General features: G+C 47.4%; 1 protein-coding gene across 5 annotated transcripts in view; it reads right to left on the bottom strand.

Moving 5' to 3' along the window:
• Nucleotides 1-25,932, bottom strand: part of kmt2cb (lysine (K)-specific methyltransferase 2Cb) — a 92,245-nt gene that overhangs the window by 46,625 nt on the left and 19,688 nt on the right. For all 5 annotated transcript variants that reach the window (XM_062993754.1, XM_062993752.1, XM_062993753.1 and 2 more), the window contains 15 exons: nucleotides 24,921-25,070; nucleotides 19,310-19,407; nucleotides 18,426-18,535; nucleotides 16,235-16,397; nucleotides 13,759-13,924; nucleotides 13,135-13,249; nucleotides 12,857-13,014; nucleotides 11,310-11,581; nucleotides 11,063-11,137; nucleotides 8,769-10,267; nucleotides 5,959-6,066; nucleotides 3,070-3,186; nucleotides 2,298-2,405; nucleotides 1,364-1,468; nucleotides 476-657 (listed from right to left, as the gene is read on the bottom strand). In XM_062993754.1, coding sequence (XP_062849824.1) covers nucleotides 476-657; nucleotides 1,364-1,468; nucleotides 2,298-2,405; nucleotides 3,070-3,186; nucleotides 5,959-6,066; nucleotides 8,769-10,267; nucleotides 11,063-11,137; nucleotides 11,310-11,581; nucleotides 12,857-13,014; nucleotides 13,135-13,249; nucleotides 13,759-13,924; nucleotides 16,235-16,397; nucleotides 18,426-18,535; nucleotides 19,310-19,407; nucleotides 24,921-25,070 — 3,426 coding nt within the window. The remainder of the gene's footprint in view (nucleotides 1-475; nucleotides 658-1,363; nucleotides 1,469-2,297; nucleotides 2,406-3,069; nucleotides 3,187-5,958; nucleotides 6,067-8,768; nucleotides 10,268-11,062; nucleotides 11,138-11,309; nucleotides 11,582-12,856; nucleotides 13,015-13,134; nucleotides 13,250-13,758; nucleotides 13,925-16,234; nucleotides 16,398-18,425; nucleotides 18,536-19,309; nucleotides 19,408-24,920; nucleotides 25,071-25,932) is intronic.

The raw sequence follows: 25,932 nt of genomic DNA on the forward strand, positions 1-25,932 counted from the left end.
GGTCTGTGTGTGTGTGTGTGTGTGTGTGAGGTCTGTGTGTGTGTGTGTGTATGTGTGTGTGAGGTCTCTGTGTGTGTGTGTGAGTGTGTGTGAGGTCTGTGTGTGTGTGTGTGTGTGTGTGTGTGAGGTCTGTGTGTGTGTGTGTGTGAGGTCTGTGTGTGTGTGTGTGGGTATGTGTGTGTGTGTGTGTGTATGTGTGTGTGTGTGTGTGAGGTCTGTGTGTGTGTGTGTGTGTGTGTGCGGTGTGTGTGTGTGTGTGGGTGTGTGTGTGAGGTCTGTGTGTGTGTGTGTGTGTGTGCGGTGTGTGTGTGTGTGTGTGTGTGTGAGGTCTGTGTGTGTGTGTGTGTGTGTGTGTGTGTATGTGTGTGTGTGTGTGTGGGTGTGTGTGTGAGGTCTGTGTGTGTGTGTGTGTGTGTGTGTGCGGTGTGTGTGTGTGTGTGTGTGTGAGGTCTCGTCCGGACCGCAGTCCCGTTACCATTTGCACTTCCAGCTGCCGTTAGGGACGTTGTGCAGCGGTGGGCTGAGGCAGTAGGTGTGGTAGCTGATGTCGCACTCGTCACACAGCAGGAGGCGACCGGGGTCACAGGCCTGCCCACACGCCTCACACACGGTGCACTCCAGACAGCGCCAACCTTTACTCAGCACCACCTTCGTGATCTAAACACACACACACACACACACACACACACACACACACACACACATGATACACACACACACACACACACACACGATACATACGCATGTTCTTGGTACTGATCTGACTCACTGATTCTGTTTCAAAGGACTGAACTGACTAAATGACTCAGTGATTCTGTTTCAAAGGACTGAACTGACTAAATGACTCAGTGACTCTGTTTCAATGGGCTGAACTGACTCAGTGACTCTGTTTCAATGGGCTGAACTGACTCAATGACTCACTGATTCTGTTTCAATGGGCTGAACTGACTCAGTGACTCTGTTTCAATGAGGTGATCTGACTAAATGACTCACTGATTCTGTTTCCAAGGACTAAACTGACTCAGTGACTCACTGACTCTGTTTCAATGGGCTGAACTGACTCAATGACTCACTGATTCTGTTTCAATGGGCTGAACTGACTCAGTGACTCTGTTTCAAAGGACTGAACTGACTCAATGACTCACTGACTCTGTTTCAAAGGACTGAACTGACTCAATGACTCACTGACTCTGTTTCAAAGGACTGAACTGACTCAATGACTCACTGACTCTGTTTCAAAGGACTGAACTGACTCAATGACCCACTGATTCTGTTGACTCACTGATTCTGAAAGAAATAAAAAGGGTGTCGGGGGCGGGGGGGGGGGGGGGGGGGTTGTTGAGGGGGCGCGGCGGGGCCTTACCTTGAGGTTGACGCAGTAGGGGTGGTAACACTGTCCACACTGAGCGCAGGCCAGCAGGCGACCCTCCACACCCTGTCCAAAACTCCCACACACCACACACATGTCCTGATACACACACACACACACACACACACACACACACACACAGAAAACAACCATCAATTTGGTGTTGGGGTGCCCGGACGGTCGACAGCACAGTGCACTGATTTACTGACTTCCACAGAGAAAATGAGATACATGTCAGGGTACTGTGACCGCCGGGGAACGGGGGTCGCCGTAAAGCTGAGGGGCAGCTGTAGCCTAGTGGTCACCACTGTTGGACCCTAGAGCAAGGCTGTTAAGTCTCAATTGCTTAGATTGTTTACTGCCACAACTGTAACTGTAAGCGTCCACTAACATGATTTGAGGGGGTTAAGGGCCTTGCTCAGGGGTCCAACTGTGGCAACGTGGCTGTGGCGAGGCTTGAACTGACAACCTTCTGATTACTAGTCCAGTACGTTAACCACTGAGCTACCACTGACCGGAGGGGGGGTGCAAACTTTTGCACAAGACAGGACACAAACAAACAAAAAGCGCTTGAAGTAAATCGCTCATCAAACACCAGCGCATTCATTCATTCATTCACCTTAACCGAGCGCATCATCCTGGTCGGCAGCCCAGTGTTTGAGTGGCACTGGACCCACCGTGATCCCTACCAGTATGATGCACTCGGTTGAGATGAATGAATTAGTGCATTATAGCTGCATGTGTCCAGTCCTGTGCACCCCGGTCAGCGGCAGCTCAGTGGTTAATGTACCGGACTAGTAATCAAAAGGTTGTAGGTTCAAGCCCCTAAGTCAAAAATGCACCCTCGGCTCGGAGCGGTCGATCCACCCTCCACTCGCGAAAGGAAACCGCGCCTAGAGAACATGCTAAACTCCGGGCTCTCTCTGACCTGCTTGAGCGTGAAGGAGTCGGCGCTGGAGAAGATCACCACGGTGCTGTGCATGGAGCTCTCCTCCTCCTCGCGGAACAGATACGCCGTCGGCTCCGCGCTGGCGACCTGCGGCATCGTGGGAAAGCCAAGCGTTAATCAGGTCTCTCGACCGCAACCAGAAGTATGTGGACGCCCACATCTTTCAGCCACACCCGTCTACCAGCTGTATTCCAGCTGTAGTAAATGAGGGACACGCTCGCAGCTTGCGATAGTTTGGGGAAGGACCTTTCCTGTCCATATGGGATGAACTGGGACTTAAACAGGGGCTAGTGGGTGAGGCTGAAACACCTGAACTCAATAATCAAAGGGTGTCCACATACTTTTGTTTATGTAATGTGTTTTTTAGACTCAAAATATTCTTTGATGTATTTTTCAGCTTTTGGGGCGGGGGGCTCTACATACACCCACCGAGCACTTTATTAGGTACACCTATCTGTACCACCTAGAACCTAATAATCCCAACAACATTGCTGCACCTGCTGCACCTCCGACATCACCGTGCTAGTGTCACTGCCGTGCTGAGCGTAACCCACCACCCACACGGGGGTCTGGGGGTCCTATTAGGTCCCGTTATGAGGCCCGTTGATAAATGAGATGTGAGGGAACAGATGGGCGACCGTACAGTCAGTGATGGTATACCCACAACGAACGTACAGGTGTACCTAACGAAGTGCTCGCTGAGTACTGCCGTATTGCGATTAATGATTGGCGATCGCCGAGGCATACGTACCCCCGGCGGAGGCGCCGGGCCAACTCCGTTCTTCATCCTGGATCGGCCACGCCCGCCTCTCCCGGTGAGCCCCGCCCCTCTGGGTCTCCTCCTGCCGGGGAAACCCGATCCTCGACCCTGCGGCGCAAAACGCACAGACAAAAGTGTGGTCAAAAGTATGTGGACACCAGACCATCACATCCCTCCGCTCCTCTGGAGAGGTGCTCCACGGGATTTTGAGACACGTCCGTGCCCACTTAGTAAGTTTTAGATGTACATTTATGTACTTTTATCCAGAGCGACTGAGGGTTAAGGGCCTTGCTCAAGGGTCCAACAGCCTGAACCAGTGACATTATGATCACTAGTCTAAATAACACTGATCCAATTATTATATTATTAAGGTCAGGTGTTCTATTCCCAATCCTAACAGGTGCATACAATTAATGACACGCTCTGTGGCAACAGTTTTGGGGAAGGCCCTTGGTGCACATTGGGATGAATTGGAACATCAACTGCAAGCCATCAGTGCCTGAATTCACGCACCGTCGCTCCTCGTTTCAGTGCAGGGGCCTAAATGCCCACAGGCACACTCCGAAATCTTAAGGTGCAAAGGCAGGATGGTTCTGGAGACGTGTCCACATACTTTTGGTCATCTACGCCTTCATGATCAGACGCAGAGCGAGGCTGGATCGACCAATCAGGTGAACGAAATGCACATCAAAGTCAAAGAAGTGTTTGATGTGATCACGTGTAAATCACGGTAAATCACTCGAGATGAAGGTGATGATGACGATGATCAGCGCTGAACAATTTTATAATCGATCCGGTGATTAAAAGTTCTGCACCGACGCCCTTCCGATCCTCAGAGGGGGAACAGAGACCGGGTTCCACTTCACGCCGAGGTCAAAAGTTTACATACAGCGCAGAAGGACGTCTGGAAGAATCGAACAAGCTCATCATCAGGTGTCCACATAGTTTTGGTCATATAACGTGTCTGGGGTAACAGTACAACAGTTGGCGACTGGACCATACAGCTGTATGCCAAAGTTTGTGCACCCCGGGTCAGGTCAAATCGGCTTTCACCTCCCACATGGAGCCTAAACGTACTGAACCAAGGTTAGAATAGTTTTGGATTTTTCATTATAGTTTAGTTTTATTTCGTTGTGACTTTTTTTCTCTAATTCAGTTCGTTTTAATTCGTTCTTAGAGTGGGTTTGCTAGTTTTTATTATTTTTTTAATGCTTAGTTTTAGTTTAGTTCTCATTAGTTCTAGTATTAGTTTTAGTTTTTTCATACTTTGGATTATTTTTCAGGTGCAGGATTCCAAAAAGGTCAGAGTAAGTATTGTGTAATAAAAACTCAACAAAAGATGTAAACTGTGACAGTCCACAAGATAGCCGCCTTAAGTGCAAAATGTGTGTAACACTGCTGTGTAACTGCTGCTGAAAATAATCAATAGACTAAGAACACACATGAGCATAATAATTAGGGCTGTCACGCGATAAAAAATGTTGGGCCCCCTCAACAGATTGCAGATGCTGACAGCTGTATGAAGTTACACTTCAAGTTCAAATTCCTGCCTCTGGTATTTTTAATGCACAGTTTTAGTTCTTTTAATTTTACTTAAGGAAAAGATTGTAATATGATAATGACGACCTGGCGAGTGCAGCCAGTGTGTGGGGGGGGCGGTGAGGTGAGTGCTTGAGTTCACGTTGTGCACCTTTTGTATCTGCCGTAGTTTTTCCTGCCCTTGTAATTCACACAAGAACTATTTTTCCTTAAAAAAAAAAAGGGCTATTCTAAGAAAAAGAATGTTGTTTTCTAACGTCACACCTGTCATGTAATGTGAATTACAAATATATTGTCTGGCCCTTTAAGAATGTTAAGTGCACTATAGGGGCAAAGGGAGCGAGTGTGTAGGGAAGATATAAAAAATGACACAGTGCCGTCAGGGAGCACGAGGTACCGTACGGTGCCGGCAGCTGACGTAAAACTGCTCGAGTGGAAAAAACTCGATCTCATATCAGTTCACAGGGCTCAGAAATAAATTGAAAAAACATTTTCGTTATTTCCTTCGTTTTCGTTAACGATAATAACCCTGTACTGAACACACTGTGCTCGCTGTATTCCATCAAGCGATACAGGAACACAGTGAGAGCATAGCGTGTTCCTCAGTATGTACACCAGGGGTCGCTGTTGCACCAACAAGCAGGTCATTCCCCCATCCAGAAGGCATTTACGCCCGGTTCACACTACACGACTTTCGCCCAGATTTTCGCTCGCCGGCTGGTCGGCGCTGGATTTGCCGCCTCGGGAGCAACTCGGCTCTCACTCGATCGAGCGCTCGGTGACCGAAGCGAGATTTCTAGCATGTCAGATATCTGGATCCGAGTTGCCCGACTGGCAGTGAGCGCTATGAGGCGAAACGCAGGAGAGGAGTGTAAACAGGTGATGCAGGGGCGTCATATAGTTTATATCAGAATACATCAGCGCACACACAAGCTTTACAGTATTTCTGACCTTATCGATCTCTACAAAACACCCACGCTGCATTGCAAACAATATTTATTAACCTCCGACTCACTACAGAACAATCCATGCTGCTCGTGTTGCCAAATCCACTCAGATTCATTTATTTTTCCGCTTTGATATTACGCTGCACATCAGCGTGCATTTTTGGACGTGGCGTCATTAAACCCCTCGTCACTTCTCGCGTGTGTTCTCGTGACTAAACGTAGTTTGGGAGAGCAGAGAAGCTCGTCCGTGATTCCAGTTGGTGATAGATGGTGTAGTGTGAAATACACACCGACTTATACGACTCCCGATTACTAGAGATCCAGTCGTGTAGTGTGAACTTGGCATAAGCTGGATATTACTTGCGGATGAAATGAAACGTGTAGCTGTAGTTACCGCGCGGACGCTCCAGACGGCCATGCTGGGGATCTGCATGCTTTTTGGGGCGTCCCACACCGGGGAGGGTGAGGGCGAGCTCAGTCTGGGAGAGGTGCTCCATCCTCCCTGGGAATGAGGCGGGTGAGAGAGAAAGAGATGAGGGTGAGAATCGTGCAAGAACTTAAAAATAATGCATCAAAATGTTCATGGTTTACTGATGTAGTCTGGTTTAGTCCTGGTCTCTTCAGCCTACAGCGGTTTAGTCCTGGTCTCTTCAGCCTACAGAGGTTTAGTCCTGGTCTCTTCAGCCTACAGAGGTTTAGTCCTGGTCTCTTCAACCTACAGCAGTTTAGTCCTGGTCTCTTTAACCTACAGCGGTTTAGTCCTGGTCTCTTCAGCCTACAGCGGTTTAGTCCTGGTCTCTTCAGCCTACAGCGGTTTAGTCCTGGTCTCTTTAACCTACAGCGGTTTAGTCCTGGTCTCTTTAACCTACAGCGGTTTAGTCCTGGTCTCTTTAACCTACAGCGGTTTAGTCCTGGTCTCTTTAACCTACAGCGGTTTAGTCCTGGTCTCTTTAACCTACAGCGGTTTAGTCATGGTCTCTTCAGCCTACAGCGGTTTAGTCCTGGTCTCTTCAGCCTACAGAGGTTTAGTCCTGGACTCTTCAGCCTACAGCAGTTTAATCTGGTCTCTTTAACCTACAGCGGTTTAGTCCTGGTCTCTTTAACCTACAGCGGTTTAGTCCTGGTCTCTTTAACCTACAGCGGTTTAGTCCTGGTCTCTTTAACCTACAGCGGTTTAGTCATGGTCTCTTCAGCCTACAGCGGTTTAGTCCTGGTCTCTTCAGCCTACAGAGGTTTAGTCCTGGACTCTTCAGCCTACAGCAGTTTAATCTGGTCTCTTTAACCTACAGCGGTTTAGTCCTGGTCTCTTCAGCCTACAGCGGTTTAGTCCTGGTCTCTTTAACCTACAGCGGTTTAGTCCTGGTCTCTTCAGCCTACAGCGGTTTAGTCCTGGTCTCTTTAGCCTACAGCGGTTTAGTCCTGGTCTCTTTAACCTACAGCGGTTTAGTCCTGGTCTCTTCAGCCTACAGCAGTTTAATCTGGTCTCTTTAACATACAGCGGTTTAGTCCTGGTCTCTTCAGTCTACAGCAGTTTAATCTGGTCTCTTTAACGTACAGCGGTTTAGTCCTGGTCTCTTTAACCTACAGCGGTTTAGTCATGGTCTCTTCAGCCTACAGCGGTTTAGTCCTGGTCTCTTCAGCCTACAGAGGTTTAGTCCTGGTCTCTTTAACCTACAGCGGTTTAGTCCTGGTCTCTTTAACCTACAGCGGTTTAGTCCTGGTCTCTTTAACCTACAGCGGTTTAGTCCTGGTCTCTTTAACCTACAGCGGTTTAGTCCTGGTCTCTTTAACCTACAGCGGTTTAGTCCTGGTCTCTTTAACCTACAGCGGTTTAGTCATGGTCTCTTCAGCCTACAGCGGTTTAGTCCTGGTCTCTTCAGCCTACAGAGGTTTAGTCCTGGACTCTTCAGCCTACAGCAGTTTAATCTGGTCTCTTTAACCTACAGCGGTTTAGTCCTGGTCTCTTCAGCCTACAGCGGTTTAGTCCTGGTCTCTTTAACCTACAGCGGTTTAGTCCTGGTCTCTTCAGCCTACAGCGGTTTAGTCCTGGTCTCTTTAGCCTACAGCGGTTTAGTCCTGGTCTCTTTAACCTACAGCGGTTTAGTCCTGGTCTCTTCAGCCTACAGCAGTTTAATCTGGTCTCTTTAACGTACAGCGGTTTAGTCCTGGTCTCTTCAGCCTACAGCGGTTTAATCTGGTCTCTTTAACGTACAGCAGTTTAGTCCTAGTGTCTTTAACCTACAGCGGTTTAATCTGGTCTCTTTAACGTACAGCAGTTTAGTCCTAGTGTCTTTAACCTACAGCGGTTTAGTCCTGGTCTCTTCAGCCTACAGCAGTTTAATCTGGTCTCTTTAACGTACAGCAGTTTAGTCCTGGTGTCTTTAGCCTACAGCGGTTTAGTCTGGTCTCTTCAGCCTACAGCAGTTTAATCTGGTCTCTTTAACCTACAGCAGTTTAGTCCTGGTCTCTTCAGCCTACAGCAGTTTAATCTGGTCTCTTTAACGTACAGCAGTTTAGTCCTGGTGTCTTTAGCCTACAGCGGTTTAGTCTGGTCTCTTCAGCCTACAGCAGTTTAATCTGGTCTCTTTAACGTACAGCAGTTTAGTCCTGGTGTCTTTAGCCTACAGCGGTTTAGTCTGGTCTCTTCAGCCTACAGCAGTTTAATCTGGTCTCTTTAACGTACAGCAGTTTAGTCCTGGTGTCTTTAACCTACAGCGGTTTAGTCTGGTCTCTTCAGCCTACAGCGGTTTAGTCTGGTCTCTTCAGCCTACAGCAGTTTAGTCCTGGTCTCTTCAACCTACAGCGGTTTAGTCCTGGTCTCTTCAGCCTACAGCAGTTTAGTCCTGGTCTCTTCAACCTACAGCGGTTTAGTCCTGGTCCTATGACCATGAATGATAAAATCTGATAGCTCATGGCATGTATGAACTGATGTATGTAGATGGCACAAAACAGGCTGGGCGTGTCCCTACTCTCATCAAAATTCCCTTAAATTCCAGAAGATCCCAGTCAAACCAGAACATGGATTTATGTTCACTAGGAAAACATCAACACTGTGGCACCATCTTCACCACCAAGTTTCTTCAGATACTTGAAGAAATTTCCCCTCTGGAAAGGTCAAACCAAATCATATCACACTGGACACCAAGGGTTCCACCAACCAACCAACCCACCCACCAGCATCCCAGCACAACATCAAGGTCTAACCTGTTTAACTCTGGGCCTCCCTGGCGAGAACTTCCTCTTGGAGATGGCGGGTTTTCCCATCCCGATTTTGGGCATCAGAGGGAAGAAGGTGGTTGAAGGCACATGGCTGCTGGGCTCCCCGTGTCCACAGAAGGTCTGGGGGCTGATTAGAGACGGAGGGAAGCTCTCCGGCTGTTTCATCTGTAATGGCTTTAACGAGGTTCTTTCTTCCACCAGAGAGCTCAGCTTCGCCAGGCTGCGCTCACCGTCCATGCTGATGTCCATCTCCTCATAGAGAACGTCAGGACGTCCAGGAGCCTCCGAGTTCTCCACAGTGAGTTCTGTAGATCTTCCAGACGCTGCTGACGCTTTTACATGTTGATCCATGGTAGGACATTGAGATGATCCTTTATGTTCCTCCACTGTGAGGTCTTCATGAGGTTGCTCCACCTTAAGACCTTCAGAAGATCTTACAGACGTCTCCACTGTCAGACCTTCAGAAGATCCTGGTTCCTTCACCACGAGACCTCTGTGAGAGCTTTTACATTCCTGCATCATGAGACTTTCTCTAGTTCCCTCATGTTGCTCCAGCTCCAGGTCTCCAGTAAGAGTTTTGTGAGCAAGGTCTAGAGAACATCCTTCCTGTTTTACCTGAATGAACCTTACAGAAGAACTTTTAAATTCCTGAACTGTTGGACCTTCCAAAAATGTCTGAGAAGATGTGTTACTTTCCTCCACCCTGAGAACCTCAGAAGTTCTTTTAACCTCCTCCACCATAAGAGCTTTAGAAGTTCTTTGACTCTCCTCCACCCCAAGAGCCTCAGAAGTTCTTTTATTCTCCTCCACCCCAAGAGCCTCAGAAGTTCTTTTATTCTCCTCCATCATGAGAGCTTTAGAAGTTCTTTGACCCTCCTCCATCGTGGGAGCATCAAAAGTTCTTTGACCCTCCTCCACCCCAAGAGTCTCAGAAGTTCTTTGACCCTCCTCCACCATTGGAGCTTCAGAAGTTCTACTCTCCTCCACCGTGAGAGCTTTAGAAGTTCTACTCTTCTCCACTGTGAGAGCCTCAGAAGTTCTACTCTCCTCCACCATTGGAGCTTCAGAAGTTCTTGTACTCTCCTCCACCATGAGAGCCTCAGAGGTAATTTCCTTCACTAAGAGACCCTCTGAAACATCTCGTTCCTCCACTGTGAGCTTCTCGGCGGTTCTCTGATTGTGCTGCACTGAGGGACTCGTCTCCTCCTCCTTTGGCGCAGAACTTTCTTCAGTCTCCATTAACATTTCTGTCGTTTCAGAGACCTCCATGGGTTCCTCATCAGAAGGCTGAGACGCTCCCATATCTTTGGTGGTTGGTGTGATGGATTCCTGCTCCTCCAGGTTTGGTTTGAGCTCCTCTCGATGGAAGGCTGGTTCTGTGGATCTGCACGGTGAAGGCTTCTCCTGATGTGGATGAGGATCTGGTTCCTGCTCAGAAGGTTCTGGATCACCTGACGGCGCTGCGTCCTGAGCAGGCTGTGCGGCTATAAAGAAAAAAGTAACGTAAGTTCTACTGTTCAACAGGACCAAACCACAGGACTGAAAACACTGACATGTGGTCAAAAGTATCTGGACACCTGAGCATAAGCTTGTTAGACATCCTAGTCTAAAAACACAGACATTCATATTTTGATTATTTGTTGACATGTTCATCTGTTCACTTTGTTTTCCCCAAGGTTTCCCTTATTATTCTTATCTTTTCTTTCACCATTCCCGTTTCCCCATGCCATTCCCAGTTCCCTGCATGTTCCAGTCGTTACTGTATCTGTTCCCTTGATGTTCCCATTAACATTATTATTCCCTCTGTTTGTCTCATTATTTCCTGTTTCCCACATTACTCCCACAGTTGCCCACGGTATTCCCGTTTTCTTCATGTTTCCCGTTTCCCCACATTATTCCCACAGTTGCCCACGGTATTCCCGTTTTCTTCATGTTTCCCCACATTGTTCCCACAGTTGCCCATGTTATTCCAATTTCTCACATTATTCCCACAGTATTCCCACAGTTGCCCACGTATTCCCATTTTCTTCATGTTTCCCGTTTCCCATGTTATTCCCACAGTGGCCCATGTTATTCCCGTTTCCCACATTATTCCCACAGTATTCCTACAGTTGCCCATGTTATTCCGGTTTCCCACATTATTCCCACAGTTGCCCATGTTATTCCCGTTTTCTTCATGGTTCCCCTGTTTCCCATGTTATTCCCACAGTTTTCCCGTGTTACCGTCTCTGTTCCCATGTTATTCCCACTAACATGATCAGATCATATTGAGAAGATACCTGCAGCGGTTTCACTCGGTGACGTCTCGGTTTCTGCTGGTTGGACTTCTTCACAACCCGTATCAGCTCTCGCTTCTACAAGAGAAAACACACCGAGTGTCAGGTCCAGGTCCAGTTACAGCACTTGTGAGGCCTGGATCACTATCAACATTCCAATTCATCCCAAAGGTCCTCAGTGGGGTTGAGGTCACCGCCCCTCCTAATACGTCAAACCACGTAAATAAGAGCAAACCGATGTTGGCATTACCCGACTCTCTGTGCTCCGTCATCTCCACCTCACACCCCGCCTCACTGGAGGTCTGGACCGGCTCTGTGCTGAGACCCTGACCGGCCTCACCAGCCTGGTCTGATTGTTCCGGTTGTGCGACCGTCTCCTCCTCCGTGTGCGGCGCTTTAGAGTCTGCGCTCGCAGGAACCGGCGCAAATCCGGCGTCTTTACAGGCCGAACACGTGTACGGATCTCCAGCCTGGAGCTCCACGTGACCCTCCAGCTGCCTCTCACACTCCACGTGGATCCACCTGAGGAAGAGGAACAGACAGACAGACAGACAGACAGACAGATAAATAAATAGATAGATAAATGAATAGACAACATAGATAAATAGACAGACAGACATAGAGATAGACAGATATATAGATAAACATATAGATGTATAGGTAGATAGATAGAGAAATAGACACACAGACAGATTGATAGATAAAAAGACAGACAGATACATAGATGACAGACAGATATATAGATAGACAGGCAGATAAACAGACAGACAGACAAATAAATAGACAGGCATGCAGACAGATAAAGAGACATACAGACAGATAGACACTGATAGACAGATAGATATATAGGTAGATAGATAGACAGGTAGACAGACAGGTTGATACAGACAGACAGATTGATAGACAGACAGATAAATAAATAAACAGACAGACAGATGAATAACTAGATAGATATTTAGACAGATAAATAGACAGACGACAGACAGACAGGTAGATAGATAGACAGATATATATATAGACAGATAGATATATAGGTAGATAGATAGACAGGTATACAGACAGATTGATGGACTGACAGATAGACAGACAGATGAATAAATAGATAGATAGACAGACAGATAGATAAATAAATAGACTGACAGATGACAGACATATATAGACAGATAGGTGAGTAAATAGACAGACAGACAGACAGACAGACAGACAGACAGACAGACAGACAGACAGATAAACAAACAGACATAAAGATAGAGAGATAGACAGACATATAGATAGACAGACAGACAGATAAATAAACAGACAGACAGATATATAGATAGACAGACAGATAAATAAACAGACAGACAGATATATAGATAGACAGACAAAGACAGACAGATAAATAAACAGACAGACAAACAGATGATAGATAAACAGACAGTCAGACAGATATAAAGACAGACAGATAGACAAATAAACAGGTAGACAGGCAGACAAATAGATAGACCAACAGTCAGACAGATCGATAGACAGACAGACAGATAGATAAATAGACAGACAAATAGATGATAGATAAACAGACAGTCAGACAGATAGATAGACAGACAGACAGATAGATAGACAGACAGATAGACAGACAGATAGATAGACAGATCGATAGACAGATAGACAGACAGACAGATAGATAAATAGACAGACAAATAGATGATAGATAAACAGACAGATAGATAGATAGACAGACAGACAGATAGGTTCTGGACACAGGTGAGCAGTAAATGGGTGGGGAGAACTCCGGGTGGGGTCGGTCGGCTCTGGTACCGTTTGCAGTGGCGGCAGGAGAGCAGATCTCTGTGGAGTTCGTTATCCAGCTCTCCATCACACAGAGAGCAGATGAGAGGAGACGCCTGATGTTCAGCGCAGCCTCCACACAGCAGACCGCTGCTCCGGGTACCACACTGTACACACACCCTGCAATTCTGCAACACACACACACACACACACACACACGCATTACACACACACACACACACACACTGTGGAAGGCACGGTGAAGAGAACGTCTCCCAGGAGAACCAGTACGTGTTTACTGTGTTTACCTTGCACCTCCAGCCGTTGGTGGGGATGGAGTCCATGACAGGCTGCAGGCAGAAGGTGTGATAGCCTTTATCGCACATGTCACACACCAGCATCTTCGTGTCCTCGCCGGGGTTCCTACAACGCAACGGGACCAAATGTCAGCCAAAATAAAGGCAGGAAACACCCCGGACGGGTCGCCAGTCCAACACAGGGCACACACACACACACCCAGGTGGACTTTAGTATCTCCAGTAATCCTGGGGCACAGGGAGAACATGCAAACTCCACTCTGCTGTGACTCGACAGTGCTAAAAGGGCATGTCATGCTCTTTTGACAAAAATAGGCACAGATTCTCACAGACGCACTCCAAAATCTTGTGAATAGCCCTAAAAATGGTGCCACTCTACACTAACACACATTGTTTCTTAATGAGAGGTCCAAGAAGCTCACTGTCAGGCGTCCATATACTTTTGGATACATAGCCTATGATGGGTCATGTGTTTAACGACGCCCCTACCACCGTCACCCAGTACAACCTGGAACGTAAGTACCAGTCCATTCAGATCCCGTACTGGTGGACGTTCGATCGCGATGTGCCCGCCGGTGAGGGCGTGGTGTTCTGCGCTGTTCTGTTCCCACTTACTTGCACGTCTGGCACACTTTGCACTCGGGGCACTGCCAGCCCACCCGCTTCAGAGGAGTCACGCTGATGTCCAGACACATGCCGTGGTAGTGCAGACCACAGCTGGTACAGAACAACTGGTCCAGTAAATCTCCAGCACTCTCACACAGGACACAGGTCACCTCCGCTGCACACACACAGAGAGAGAAACGGTCAGCGGGGTCAGGGGTCACCACAGCAAGAGTGAATAATTGAATGAATGAGTGAATGAGTGAGATAATAAGTAAATGAGTAAATAAATGAGTAAGTGAAACAGTGAGTGAGTGAAGCAGTGAGTAAATACTTAAATGAATGACACAGTGAATGAATTAATGAATGAGTAAATGAGTGAGTGATACAGTAAAAGAAACAGTGAGTGAATGAGTGTACGAATAAGTGAATGAATAAATCAGTGAATGAATGAGTCAGTTAATGAATAAACAAGTGAGTAAATGAGTGAGACATAAAACAAAGTCACTGAATGAGTAAATGAATAAATTAGTAAATAAATAAGTGAATGAGTGAGTAAATAAATGACTGAATAAGTGAGTCAATGAGCACATAAACTAATGAATGAATGAGTGGATGCGCAAATGAATGAATGAGTGAAACAGTGAATGAATGACAGTAAGCAAAAATAGAAAGAATGGATAAATGAGTGAGTGAATGAATGACTAAATGAATAAATGACTGAATAAGTGAGTCAATGAGTGAGACAGTAAAAGAAACAGTGAGTGAATGACAGTAAATGAGTAAATGAATAAATGAGTACTTAGTAAATGAATAAGTGAATGAGTGAGTGAATGAATGACTAAATAAGTGAGTAAATAAGAACATGAGCAAATGAATGAATGAGTAAAAGAGTGAATGAATGGATACATGAGTGAATGAATAAGTGAATAAATGAAAAAAATGAGTAAGTGAATAAATGACTGAGTGGATGAGTGAGTGAATGAATGAGTGATTGAAACAGTAAGTAAAACAGTGAATCAATACATGAGTGAATGAACGAATGAATGAATGAATAAATGAGTAAATAAAGAAGTGACAAACAGTGAATAAATAAATGAGTGAATGAATGAAACAGAATGAATGACTGGATGAATGAATGAATAAGTGAATGAAACAGAGAATTAATGACTGGATGAATGAATGAGTGAATAAATGACACAGAGTAAGTAAATGAGTGAGTGAAACAGTGAATATATGAATGACTGAGCAAAAATAGAAAGAATGGTTAAATGAGTGAGTGAATGAATGACTAAATGAATAAATGAGTGAATAAGTGAGTAAATGAGTGAGACAGTAAAAGAAAGTGAGTGAATGACAGTAAATGAGTAAATGAATAAATGAGTAATTAGTAAATGAATAAGTGAATGAGTGAGTGAATGAATGACTAAATAAGTGAGTAAATAAGAACATGAGCAAATGAATGAATGACTAAGTAAAAGAGTGAATGAATGAATACATGAGTGAATGAATAAGTGAGTAAATGAAAAAAATGAGTGAGTGAATAAATGACTGAGTGGATGAGTGAGTGAATGAATGAGTGATTGAAACAGTGAGTAAAACAGTGAATGAATACATGAGTGAATGAACGAATGACTGAATGAATGAAGAAGTGACTGAAACAGTGAATAAATGACACAGAATGAATGACTGGATGAATGAATGAATAAGTGAATGAAACAGAGAATTAATGACTGGATGAATGAATGAGTGAATAAATGACACAGAGTAAGTAAATGAGTGAGTGAAACAGTGAATATATGAATGACTGAGCAAAAATAGAAAGAATGGTTAAATGAGTGAGTGAATGAATGACAATGAATAAATGAGTGAATAAGTGAGTAAATGAGTGAGACAGTAAAAGGAACAGTGAGTGAATGACAGTAAATGAGTAAATGAATAAATGAGTAATTAGTAAATGAATAAGTGAATGAGTGAGTGAATGAATGACTAAATAAGTGAGTAAATAAGAACATGAGAAAATGAATGAATGACTAAGTAAAAGAGTGAATGAATAAGTGAGTAAATGAAAAAAATGAGTGATTGAATAAATGACTGAGTGGATGAGTGAGTGAATGAATGAGTGATTGAAACAGTGAGTAAAACAGTGAATGAATACATGAGTGAATGAACGAATGACTGAATGAATGAAGAAGTGACTGAAACTGAATAAATGACACAGAATGAATGACTGGATGAAAGAATGAGTGAATAAATGACACAGAGTAAGTAAATGAGTGAGTGAAACAGTGAATGAATGAATGAATGAAAGTGGATGAGTGAGCGACACAGTAAGTGAGTAAATAAGTTAGTGAATGAATGATTTAATATATAAATAAATAAATAAATGGGTGACTGAAACAGTGAATGAATGAATGAATGAGCGAGTGAGTGCTGCTCTGTGATGAAGTGGTGATTATTATATGCCCCGCCCCTCTCTCTCTCTCACCTGTGCCGGTTGCCAGGTGCAGGTGTTCGGTGCAGAGGACCGAGAGCTTCCTGAAGTTCTGGAAGGTTCCTGCTCCCCCCGCACACGGATAATGGTACGAGCGGCCGCACCCCTCCTCACAGCACTTAATGGATGCTCCAAGGCGCTTGCAATATGCACAGTGCTACAGAAACAACAACAATCACACGTTCATTCAGTACAGGGGGATTATACCGGGGTATCCAAAAGTATCTGGACACCCCTGTCAGATACCACATCTGATCAGGGGGACACGGTAAATAAGAAAGGACCGGTCACCCTCGTACCAAACCCCGGTTCTGTACCTCGTCTTGATCCAACCCTCAAAACTACTCGTACCGGATGCTGTACTGTAACTATGGGGAGCTCTTCTCCCAATTTTAGCACAGCCGATCTAGCTGTCTGTACTGCCGACTGTGCCCACTTGGGGGGCGCCCAGTCGCCCGGCAGCCGAGCTGAGACGGTACCAGGGTTCCCAGAAGGGGAAGTGGGTGCGAGTGTATTAAAAACAGTACTGCCAGACGCTCCTGATGTTCCTCTCCCACAGGCACCGGTTACCATCAGCTTCCCCAAAACCATCTCCGCGTTTCCCCTCGGCGGAGCATCACGGCTGCACTGTTCCCTCTTTCAGCTCGTCTCCACGGTTTAACTTCCTTCCACTCGGAGATTAGATCGACCCTCAAAAACGTGCAGCCATAACATTAAAACCACCTCCTTGTTTCTACACTCACTGTCCATGTTATCAGCTCCACTTACCATATAGAAGCACTTTGTAGTTCTACAATTACTGACTGTAGTCCATCTGTTTCTCTACATGCTTTGTTAGCCCCCTTTCATGCTGTTCTTCAATGGTCAGGACCCCCACAGGACCACCACAGAGCAGCTATTATTTAGGTGGTGAATCAGACATAGCAGCGCTGCTGGAGTGTTTACACACCGTGTCCACTCACCGTCCACTCTATTAGACGCTCCTACCTAGTCGGTCCACCTTGTAGATGTAAAGTCAGAGACGATCGCTCATCTAGTGCTGCTGTTTGAGTCGCTCATCTTCTAGACCTTCATCGGTGGTCACAGGACGCTGCCCACGGGGCGCTGTCGGCTGTGGACTATTCTCAGTCCAGCAGTGACGGTGAGGTGTTTAAAAACTCCAGCAGCGCTGCTGTGTCTGATCCACTCATACCAGCACAACACACACTAACACACCACCACCATGTCAGTGTCACTGCAGTGCTGAGAATCATCCACCACCTAAATAATACCTGCTCTGTGGTGGTCCTGACCATTGAAGAACAGGGTGAAAGGGGGTAACAAAGCATGTAGAGAAACAGATGGACTACAGTCAGTAATTGTAGAACTACAAAGTGTTTCTATATGGTAAGTGGAGCTGATTAAATGGAGGTGGTTTTAATGTTATGGCTGATCGGTGTACCTACCAACCCCTGATAAGCACTGCGCTTATTTGTTGGGCGTCCACAAACTTTTGGCTATATGAAATAAACGTGAAAGATTGTGTTATTGTTCAATCGCAGTAGGGGAATTGGCATTGATGAAATCCTATATTTATGGACACCACGTTGTGCCTAAAGGGGCAGGTGTACCCTGGCGGCTAAGATACTGGACTAGTAATCGAAAGGTCGCTGGTTCAAACACCACCACTGCCAGATTGTCACTGTTGGGCCCTTGAGCAAGGCCCTTAACCCTCAAGCCTCAAGCTTTGGATAAAAGCGTCTGTTAAATGCAAAAAATGTAAATGCAAGTCTAAAACCCCTAAATACAATTATAAGGAACCGAAGTGTCCACATATTTATGAACCTCGCTCATTCCTACACCATGGATGCTTTTATCCAAAGCGACTCTCAGTACTGTGACAATATACAGTCTAAGCAATTGAAAGTTAAGGGCCTCGCTCAAGGGCCCAACAGTCGCAACCTGGCAATGGAAGGGCTTGAACCAGCGACCTTTCGATTACTAGTCCAGTACCTTAACGTTTAAGCCTATCTTGGATTGGTATCTCACCCAAAATAAAAAGGATGCGCGAGAGGGACGCAGGTGTGAAACCGCGACCTTTTGTGAGCGGGAACCAACCTGCGCCCCCCCCTCTCCCCCGTCCTGCCCCCGTCCTAAAAGTCAAACCGCGAGACGGCTTTTCGGGAGCTCTGATACGCGGCCTCACCTCTGTGCTCCCTGAGTGGATGGCTCTGTCCACGTAGAGCAGTGATTGGTCCTCTGCCTGGCTCACGCCGTCCGACCACAGGGCGCATTTCTGATGAGCCCAGAACTGACCTGAGCACGCACACACACACACACGCACGCACGCACACACACACACACACACACACACACACACACACACACACACACACACACCAATCAATAAATAAATAAATAAATAAAAACCAATCAGCAATTTCGGCACGGTGGCTTAGTCGGTAGCACTGTCACCTCACAGCAAGAAGGTCCTGGGTTCGATCCCCAGGCGGGGCGGTCCGGGTACCTTTCTGTGCGGAGTTTGTATGTTCTCCCCGTGTCTGTGTGGGTTTCCTCCGGGAGCTCCGGTTTCCTCCCACAGTCCAAAAGCATGCAGTCAGGTTAATTGGAGACACTGAATTGCCCTATAAGTGAATGTGTGTGTGTATAATGTAAATATTATACTTTTTATTGTTATTATTTTGCACAGTTTTTATTAATATTTTATTCTATTCTATATTTTTTGCACATGTAACTGTTTGTATATTTTTGTTCTTTCTTATTTTTATTGTTTATATTTCTCTGTAACTTGCTTTGGCAATACGAATGTCCTTATTTGTCATGCCAATAAAGCTTCTTTTGAGTTTGAGTTTGAGTGTGTATGTGTGTGTGTGTGTGTGTGTGTGTGTCTGCCCTGCGATGGACTGGCGCCTCGTCCAGGGTCTTACTGTGTGCCTTGCGCCCATTGAAAAGCTGGGATAGGCTCCAGCACCCATCACGACCATGATTGGATAAGCGGGTTAAGAAAATGAATGAGTGAATGAATGGTCGCCAGTTTAAAACGAGACTTGAAAGCACAGGAGACGATACCTGATTGGTCGAAGAGAGACCGGGCGTCCACGTCTTCGGGCAGCCCGACGCGATGGAGCTCGTCCCACAGCCCGCGCCCAGCGTCATCCGCTCCAGCGCTAACGAATACAACAGAGGGTCAAAACGCTCCTTCACTTGGTCGGATCGCTGAGCTACACAGTACAGCCGAAAGTATCTGGACGCCCCTACTTCGACCACCTGTGCACGGTGCAAATGCAGTCCAGTGATCTGGACAGTTCAGATTTCAACCCTTTTAAAACAGTGGTCCCCAACCACCGGGCCGCGGACCGGCACCGGTCCAGGGGGCATTTATTACCGGGCCACACAGAAAGAATGAATAATTAGAGAGCTTCTACTTGTGTTTATGTCTCCTATCACCTCTAGGTGGAAGCAGCGTCTCGTTGCAGCAAAAACAGCTCAGTCTGTGAGCAATATTACTAAATCCTCCCTCCCACACCAATCCGTGAAATTATATCTTATATGAAACCGGTCCGTGGTGCAAGAAAAGGTTGGGAGACGCGGCTTTAGAAGGTGGATTTATTAACCTGGCCTTACTGATACTGCTAATAGCAGGGCTCTAGACTAACTTTTTGCACTGGTTGCACTGGTGCGCCTAACTTTTTTTCTTAGGTGCACCAGCACAAAAGTTTCGCATCGCATTTAACACCTCAACTTTTTTTTAATCGCTGTCCATATAGGCAATATTGACTTAAATGATTAACTAACAATCTGGTCAACATAAAGTTCCTTATTTGAAGCACAATTCTACAAGAAATGTAACTTACTGAAAAAGTGTTGGTGCTTAAAGTGCTTCACTGAGCTGAAATTTAAACTCAAGATAAATGAAATAAAAAGAAAATCTAAATTAAAAGTGCAAGTGTTTTTAGGGCTTCAAACTGAACATCTCATTTAATGATAAGAATATTACATATAATTAATGCAGTAACGAGACGCATATTATTGACATAAGCTACATGACATGACATTATTACATTTCGAGTCAGTTTGCCGCTGATATTTTTAAAGTGCCTTAAAAAAAGATGAACTGTGTGATATGACGTGGTAAAAGTGACCCGGACAGAACAAACAACGTTTGACGTGAAGTAAATCCAGTTAAACACAGATACATGTGGAGCTGTTAGACTGGATTTGATGGTTATTTCACACAGATGTTTGTTCGTATCGTGGAACTTTAATGATGTTTTATCTCTCGAGTCGAGCGCTGAGCAAATCGGTTATTTACGTCGAGAGTCGCGGTGAGAGCGAAGCACAAAACTCTTCTCACGTCAATGAACTAAAGAAAACAACAACTGAGACGAACACGTCACGTCTTCTTATCACCGATATTTGATTGATGTTTTCACATAAAAACCAACATCTGTAACAGCAGCACAGATGCTCACACATATCTGTTGATGGCGCTGGTCCCGCCCTTCACTATCTCTGATTGGTTTAGATACAGTATATAGATATGATTAGATATGGGCCTAATGTGTGTCTAATGTGAGACTTTTTTTCCCCCTCGAACGTCTGGTCGCACCGACTTTTTTCAGTCGCACCATTGAGAAATTAGGTCGCATGTGCGACCTCTAGAGCCCTGAATAGTCAGGTGTCCACATACTTATGGCCGAAGAAACAAATCCTGCAGATTCTGGCCGTAATTCAGTGTGAAGCGAGTCACGGGAAGACGTTCCAGGATTTTCCGCACATGGAATATTCCAGGAACCCTAAAAACCCAGAGGATGAGCGCTGACGAGCTGCCCGAGGTCAGAACGCGGACGGTCCTGTAGCGTTAGCCAGGAATTAAACCGCTTTCACGAGGGCGTCCTTGAGCTTGACGCGTTTACGGACCAGAAGATCCATTAAAACGTTCATGAGGAATGAACCGGGACTGGGATCTAACACGGTGGCCCATCACTGCTGGGAAGCTTGAATCTCAGCTGTGCTATCGACCTGGCTGGACGTCCACCAGATGATCAAACGAGCTTGTGGCGTCTGGTGGCCGCCCAAGGCCACGTCAAGTCGAGTTAAACGTATTTGTTTATCGCTTATTACAAATAAATGTGATCTCAAAGCAACTTCAGGGGCGCCCAGGTGTCGCAGAGGGAGTGCGCCTCGGGCCAATACGCCCCCCTCAGGTGGCATCGGAGTCCCCAACAGCGAAGGCGATCACTCTCCGTACACTATACGGGTCTCTGTGGGACCCTCTGGTGTCCCTGGCTGGTGAAAAGAAGTGGTGGCATAGAGCTGTAGATGATGTTACGACTTGACTAACAGGAATAAAGGAGGAAATCAGGACCGGGACGCTTAACGCTGAGATCTGACCACAGGGGGGGCGAAGCAGATTCGGGGAGGAACGAACCCTAAGAGCAGACAGCCAGGTGAACACCGGGCGCACGGGCGGAGACGCGACCTTTCCGGCGGACGTGAGTGGGACTTGACATTCAGCAGCTGGAGGCAGTGACTCACGACCACCCTCGTTTAGCTTCTCTTCAGCGTCGCGTCACGTCACGCATTAATTAGCAGAGGAAATGACTCACGGCGGATGGATGGCAGCGTTAGATGCTACGCTAACTCTGCATCTCATCAGCCCGTCTGCTTCGGTGTGACTGACAGGTCTGATTCACTCACTCACTCACTCACTAACTCACTCGCTCGCTCACTCACTCACTCACTCAACCACTCGCTCACTCACTCGCTCACTCACTCGCTCACTCACTCACTCGATCAGTCACTCACTCACTCGCTCACTCGCTCACTCGCTCACTCACTCACTAACTCGATCACTTGTTTGCTCACTCACTCACTCACTCGATCACTCACTCGCTCACTCACTCACTCGATCACTCACTCACTCACTCGATCACTCACTCGCTCACTCGATCACTCACTCACTCAATCACTCACTCAATCGCTCACTCGCTCACTCACTCACTCACTCGATCACTCACTCACTCGCTCACTCACTCACTCGATCACTCACTCACTCAATCACTCACTCAATCGCTCACTCGCTCACTCACTCACTCACTCGATCACTCACTCACTCGCTCACTCACTCACTCGATCACTCACTCACTCACTCGATCACTCACTCGCTCACTCGATCACTCACTCACTCACTCGATCACTCACTCACTCGCTCACTCACTCACTCGATCACTCACTCACTCACTCGATCACTCACTCGCTCACTCGATCACTCACTCGCTCACTCGATCACTCACTCACTCGATCACTCACTCACTCGCTCACTCACTCACTCGATCACTCACTCACTCACTCGATCACTCACTCGCTCACTCGATCACTCACTCACTCGATCACTCACTCACTCGCTCACTCACTCACTCGATCACTCACTCGATCACTCACTCGCTCACTCACTCACTCACTCACTCGCTCACTCACTCGCTCACTCACTCACTCGATCACTCACTCACTCACTCGCTCACTCACTCACTCGATCACTCACTCACTCGATCACTCACTCAATCGCTCACTCACTCACTCGATCAGTCACTCACTCACTCACTCACTCGCTCACTCACTCACTCACTCGATCGCTCAATCGCTCACTCGCTCACTCACTCACTCGATCACTCACTCACTCGATCACTCGCTCACTCACTCACTCGATCACTCACTCGCTCACTTACTCACTAACTCGATCACTCACTCGCTCACTCACTCGATCACTCACTCGATCACTCGCTCACTCACTCGCTCACTCGATCGCTCACTCGATCGCTCACTCACTCGCTCACTCGATCACTCGATTGCTCACTCGATCGCTTACTCGCTCACTCACTCACTCGATCACTCACTCGCTCACTCACTCACTAACTCGATCACTCACTCGCTCACTCACTCAATCACTCGATCACTCACTCGCTCACTCACTCACTAACTCGATCACTCGCTCGATCACTCGCTCACTCACTCGATCGCTCACTCACTCACTCGATCGATCACTCGCTCACTCACTCGATCGATCACTCGCTCACTCACTCGATCACTCGATTGCTCACTCGATCGCTTACTCGCTCACTCACTCACTCGATCACTCGCTCGATCACTCACTCACTCACTCGCTCCCTCACTCGATCACTCACTCGCTCACTCACTCACTCGCTCGCTCACTCCCTCACTCGATCACTCACTCACTCGATCACTCACTCGATCGCTCACTCGATCGCTCACTCGATCGCTTACTCGCTCACTCGATCACTCACTCGCTCACTTACTCGCTCGATCACTCGCTCACTCACTCACTCACTCGCTCACTCGCTCACTCACTCGATCACTCGCTCACTCACTCGATCGCTCACTCGATCGCTCACTTACTCCCTCGCTCGATCACTAGATCACTCACTCGCTCACTTACTCACTCGCTCGATCACTCGCTCACTCCCTCACTCACTCGATCACTCGATCACTCACTCGCTCACTTACTCGCTCGATCACTCGCTCACTCACTCACTCGCTCACTCACTCGATCACTCGCTCACTCACTCGATCGCTCACTCGATCGCTTACTCGCTCACTCACTCACTCGATCACTCACTCGCTCACTTACTCACTCGCTCGATCACTAGATCACTCACTCGCTCACTTACTCACTCGCTCGATCACTCGCTCACTCCCTCACTCACTCGCTCATTCGCTCACTCACTCGCTCACTCACTCACTCGATCACTCGCTCGCTCACTCGATCACTCACTCACTCACTCGATCACTCGCTCGCTCACTCGATCACTCGCTCGCTCACTCGATCACTCACTCACTCACTCGATCACTCGCTCGCTCACTCACTCACTCACTCAACATGCAGAAGGTGGAGTGGCTGAACTAAATAGCTCATTCACGATTACTCACAGCTAGAGAAAATGAAGCAGCTAATCCACCTTCTGCACGTTTCAAGAGTGGAATGAGTTCAGATTAGCTGGAGGAAACGCTCACAAGACATGATGCGGTCATGCCAAACACCCACTAACCAAGCGAACAAGCGGAGCTTTAAAAGGTTCGAACCCAGCCTGCTGGAGCTGTGCGGCACCAACGCCACTTGCCACGTCAGGCCGTTGCCCTGGCAACCTAAATAGACAGCGAGTCCCCACAGACACACTCCTCTGCTCTCCGTCTGGGTTTCCTTCACTCCCCCGAGCAGGCGGGCACGCGCGGGCGCTCCGCCAGCCTCGTGCTCCCGCCGCGTGACATCGCCGCGCCCCTCCACCGGCTCTGGAGCGCCGAGACGAATCGGGCAGCCGTCCAGCCGAGGCCAAATCCTGATCTGCCCCGACTGCCAGGCTCACGCTGGGGCACCGACAGGCTAACGGCCAACCCGCTAGCACAAACGTCGGCCGGGTTAGCGGCTCTCGCTGTCGTTCACTTTAGGCTTTTAGGCTTCGAGGACGTCCGGCAGTCAGAAACGGGATGGGCGCGGCCTAATATTCTGATAAGTTCTAATAAGCGGCTGTGCCGTGGACCGCCCGGGCGCCCGCGCACAGCTCAAAGTGTGACGCGCAGCCAGCAGGGGTCGCCACAATTCACGATTAGATTTAGATACACCCGAATCACAACCAGACACAAAAACAGCACCAAGACCGCTTACCTCTCCGGACCACGGGGCCTCCCTGATTGGCTGTCGTCATGGTTCCGGTGGGGCGGAGGCTGGTAGCCGGGCGTCGGCTTGAAGAGCTTGAGTTCCCCCTGACCGAGCAGGCTGCGGGCGCCGCGGTAACAAAAGGCACAGAGCCGCTCACTGCGGGAACACACACACACACACACACACACACACAGGAATCAGAGAAACAAACCACGGACGCCGGAGTCGTGCTTGAGCTCAATCCCACCGGACACCTTCAGGATGAACTGGAGCGCAGACTGTGAGCCGAGCCTCTGCATACGACGTCAGTGACTGACCTCAAGGCAGCTGTAGCCTACGGGTTAAGGTACTGGACTAATAATCAAAAGGTTGCGGGTTCAAGTCCCACCACTGCCACCACTTGAATGCAGAACGAGCAGAAATCCCCACAGTCACACTCCAAAACGCTGAGGAAAAGCTCTCCATAAGAATGAAGGGGTTAAGAGAACATGGTTGTGCCAACACACCTACTGTCAGGTGGCGGTGCAGTGCAGGGGAATTCTGTGGCAATCCGCTGCTGTCTGGGGAAAAGAAGCGGTCTGGGCCAGCCAGCAAAGTAGCTGGTGCCACGGTGGGGAACTGGACACTGCTAAATATTTGAAGTGTGGAGGTTCATAAAGAAGTCCCTTGACGTACGACCTTTCTTCCACGAGGCAGCGTAATCTTGAGGCAACTAACCAAGTTCCAAAGGGGACAAATAGTGGGGGCCCGGATATAAGAATCGTACTGTAATTGATGGTGAATCTGTTGCTGCTTGCACAGTCCCTGATCTGATCAACACAGATTCTGGACTAGTAAGCAGAAGGTTGCTGGTTCAAATCCCACCACTTTCCTCCGACACGTGTCTGATCCTGCGCCACTTCTCATCAGGATCGCAGTGGCTGTGGAGCCCACTGTGTCTGTGTGGATGCCCGGCCAGGTCGTCCACACAGATAGCTGCGCCACCTGAGAGCATGGACTCTATTTTTCCTTTCAAAGG

Source organism: Trichomycterus rosablanca, chromosome 4 (genome assembly GCF_030014385.1).
Source record: "Trichomycterus rosablanca isolate fTriRos1 chromosome 4, fTriRos1.hap1, whole genome shotgun sequence".
In the NCBI taxonomy this organism is placed as follows: Eukaryota; Metazoa; Chordata; class Actinopteri; order Siluriformes; family Trichomycteridae; genus Trichomycterus; species Trichomycterus rosablanca.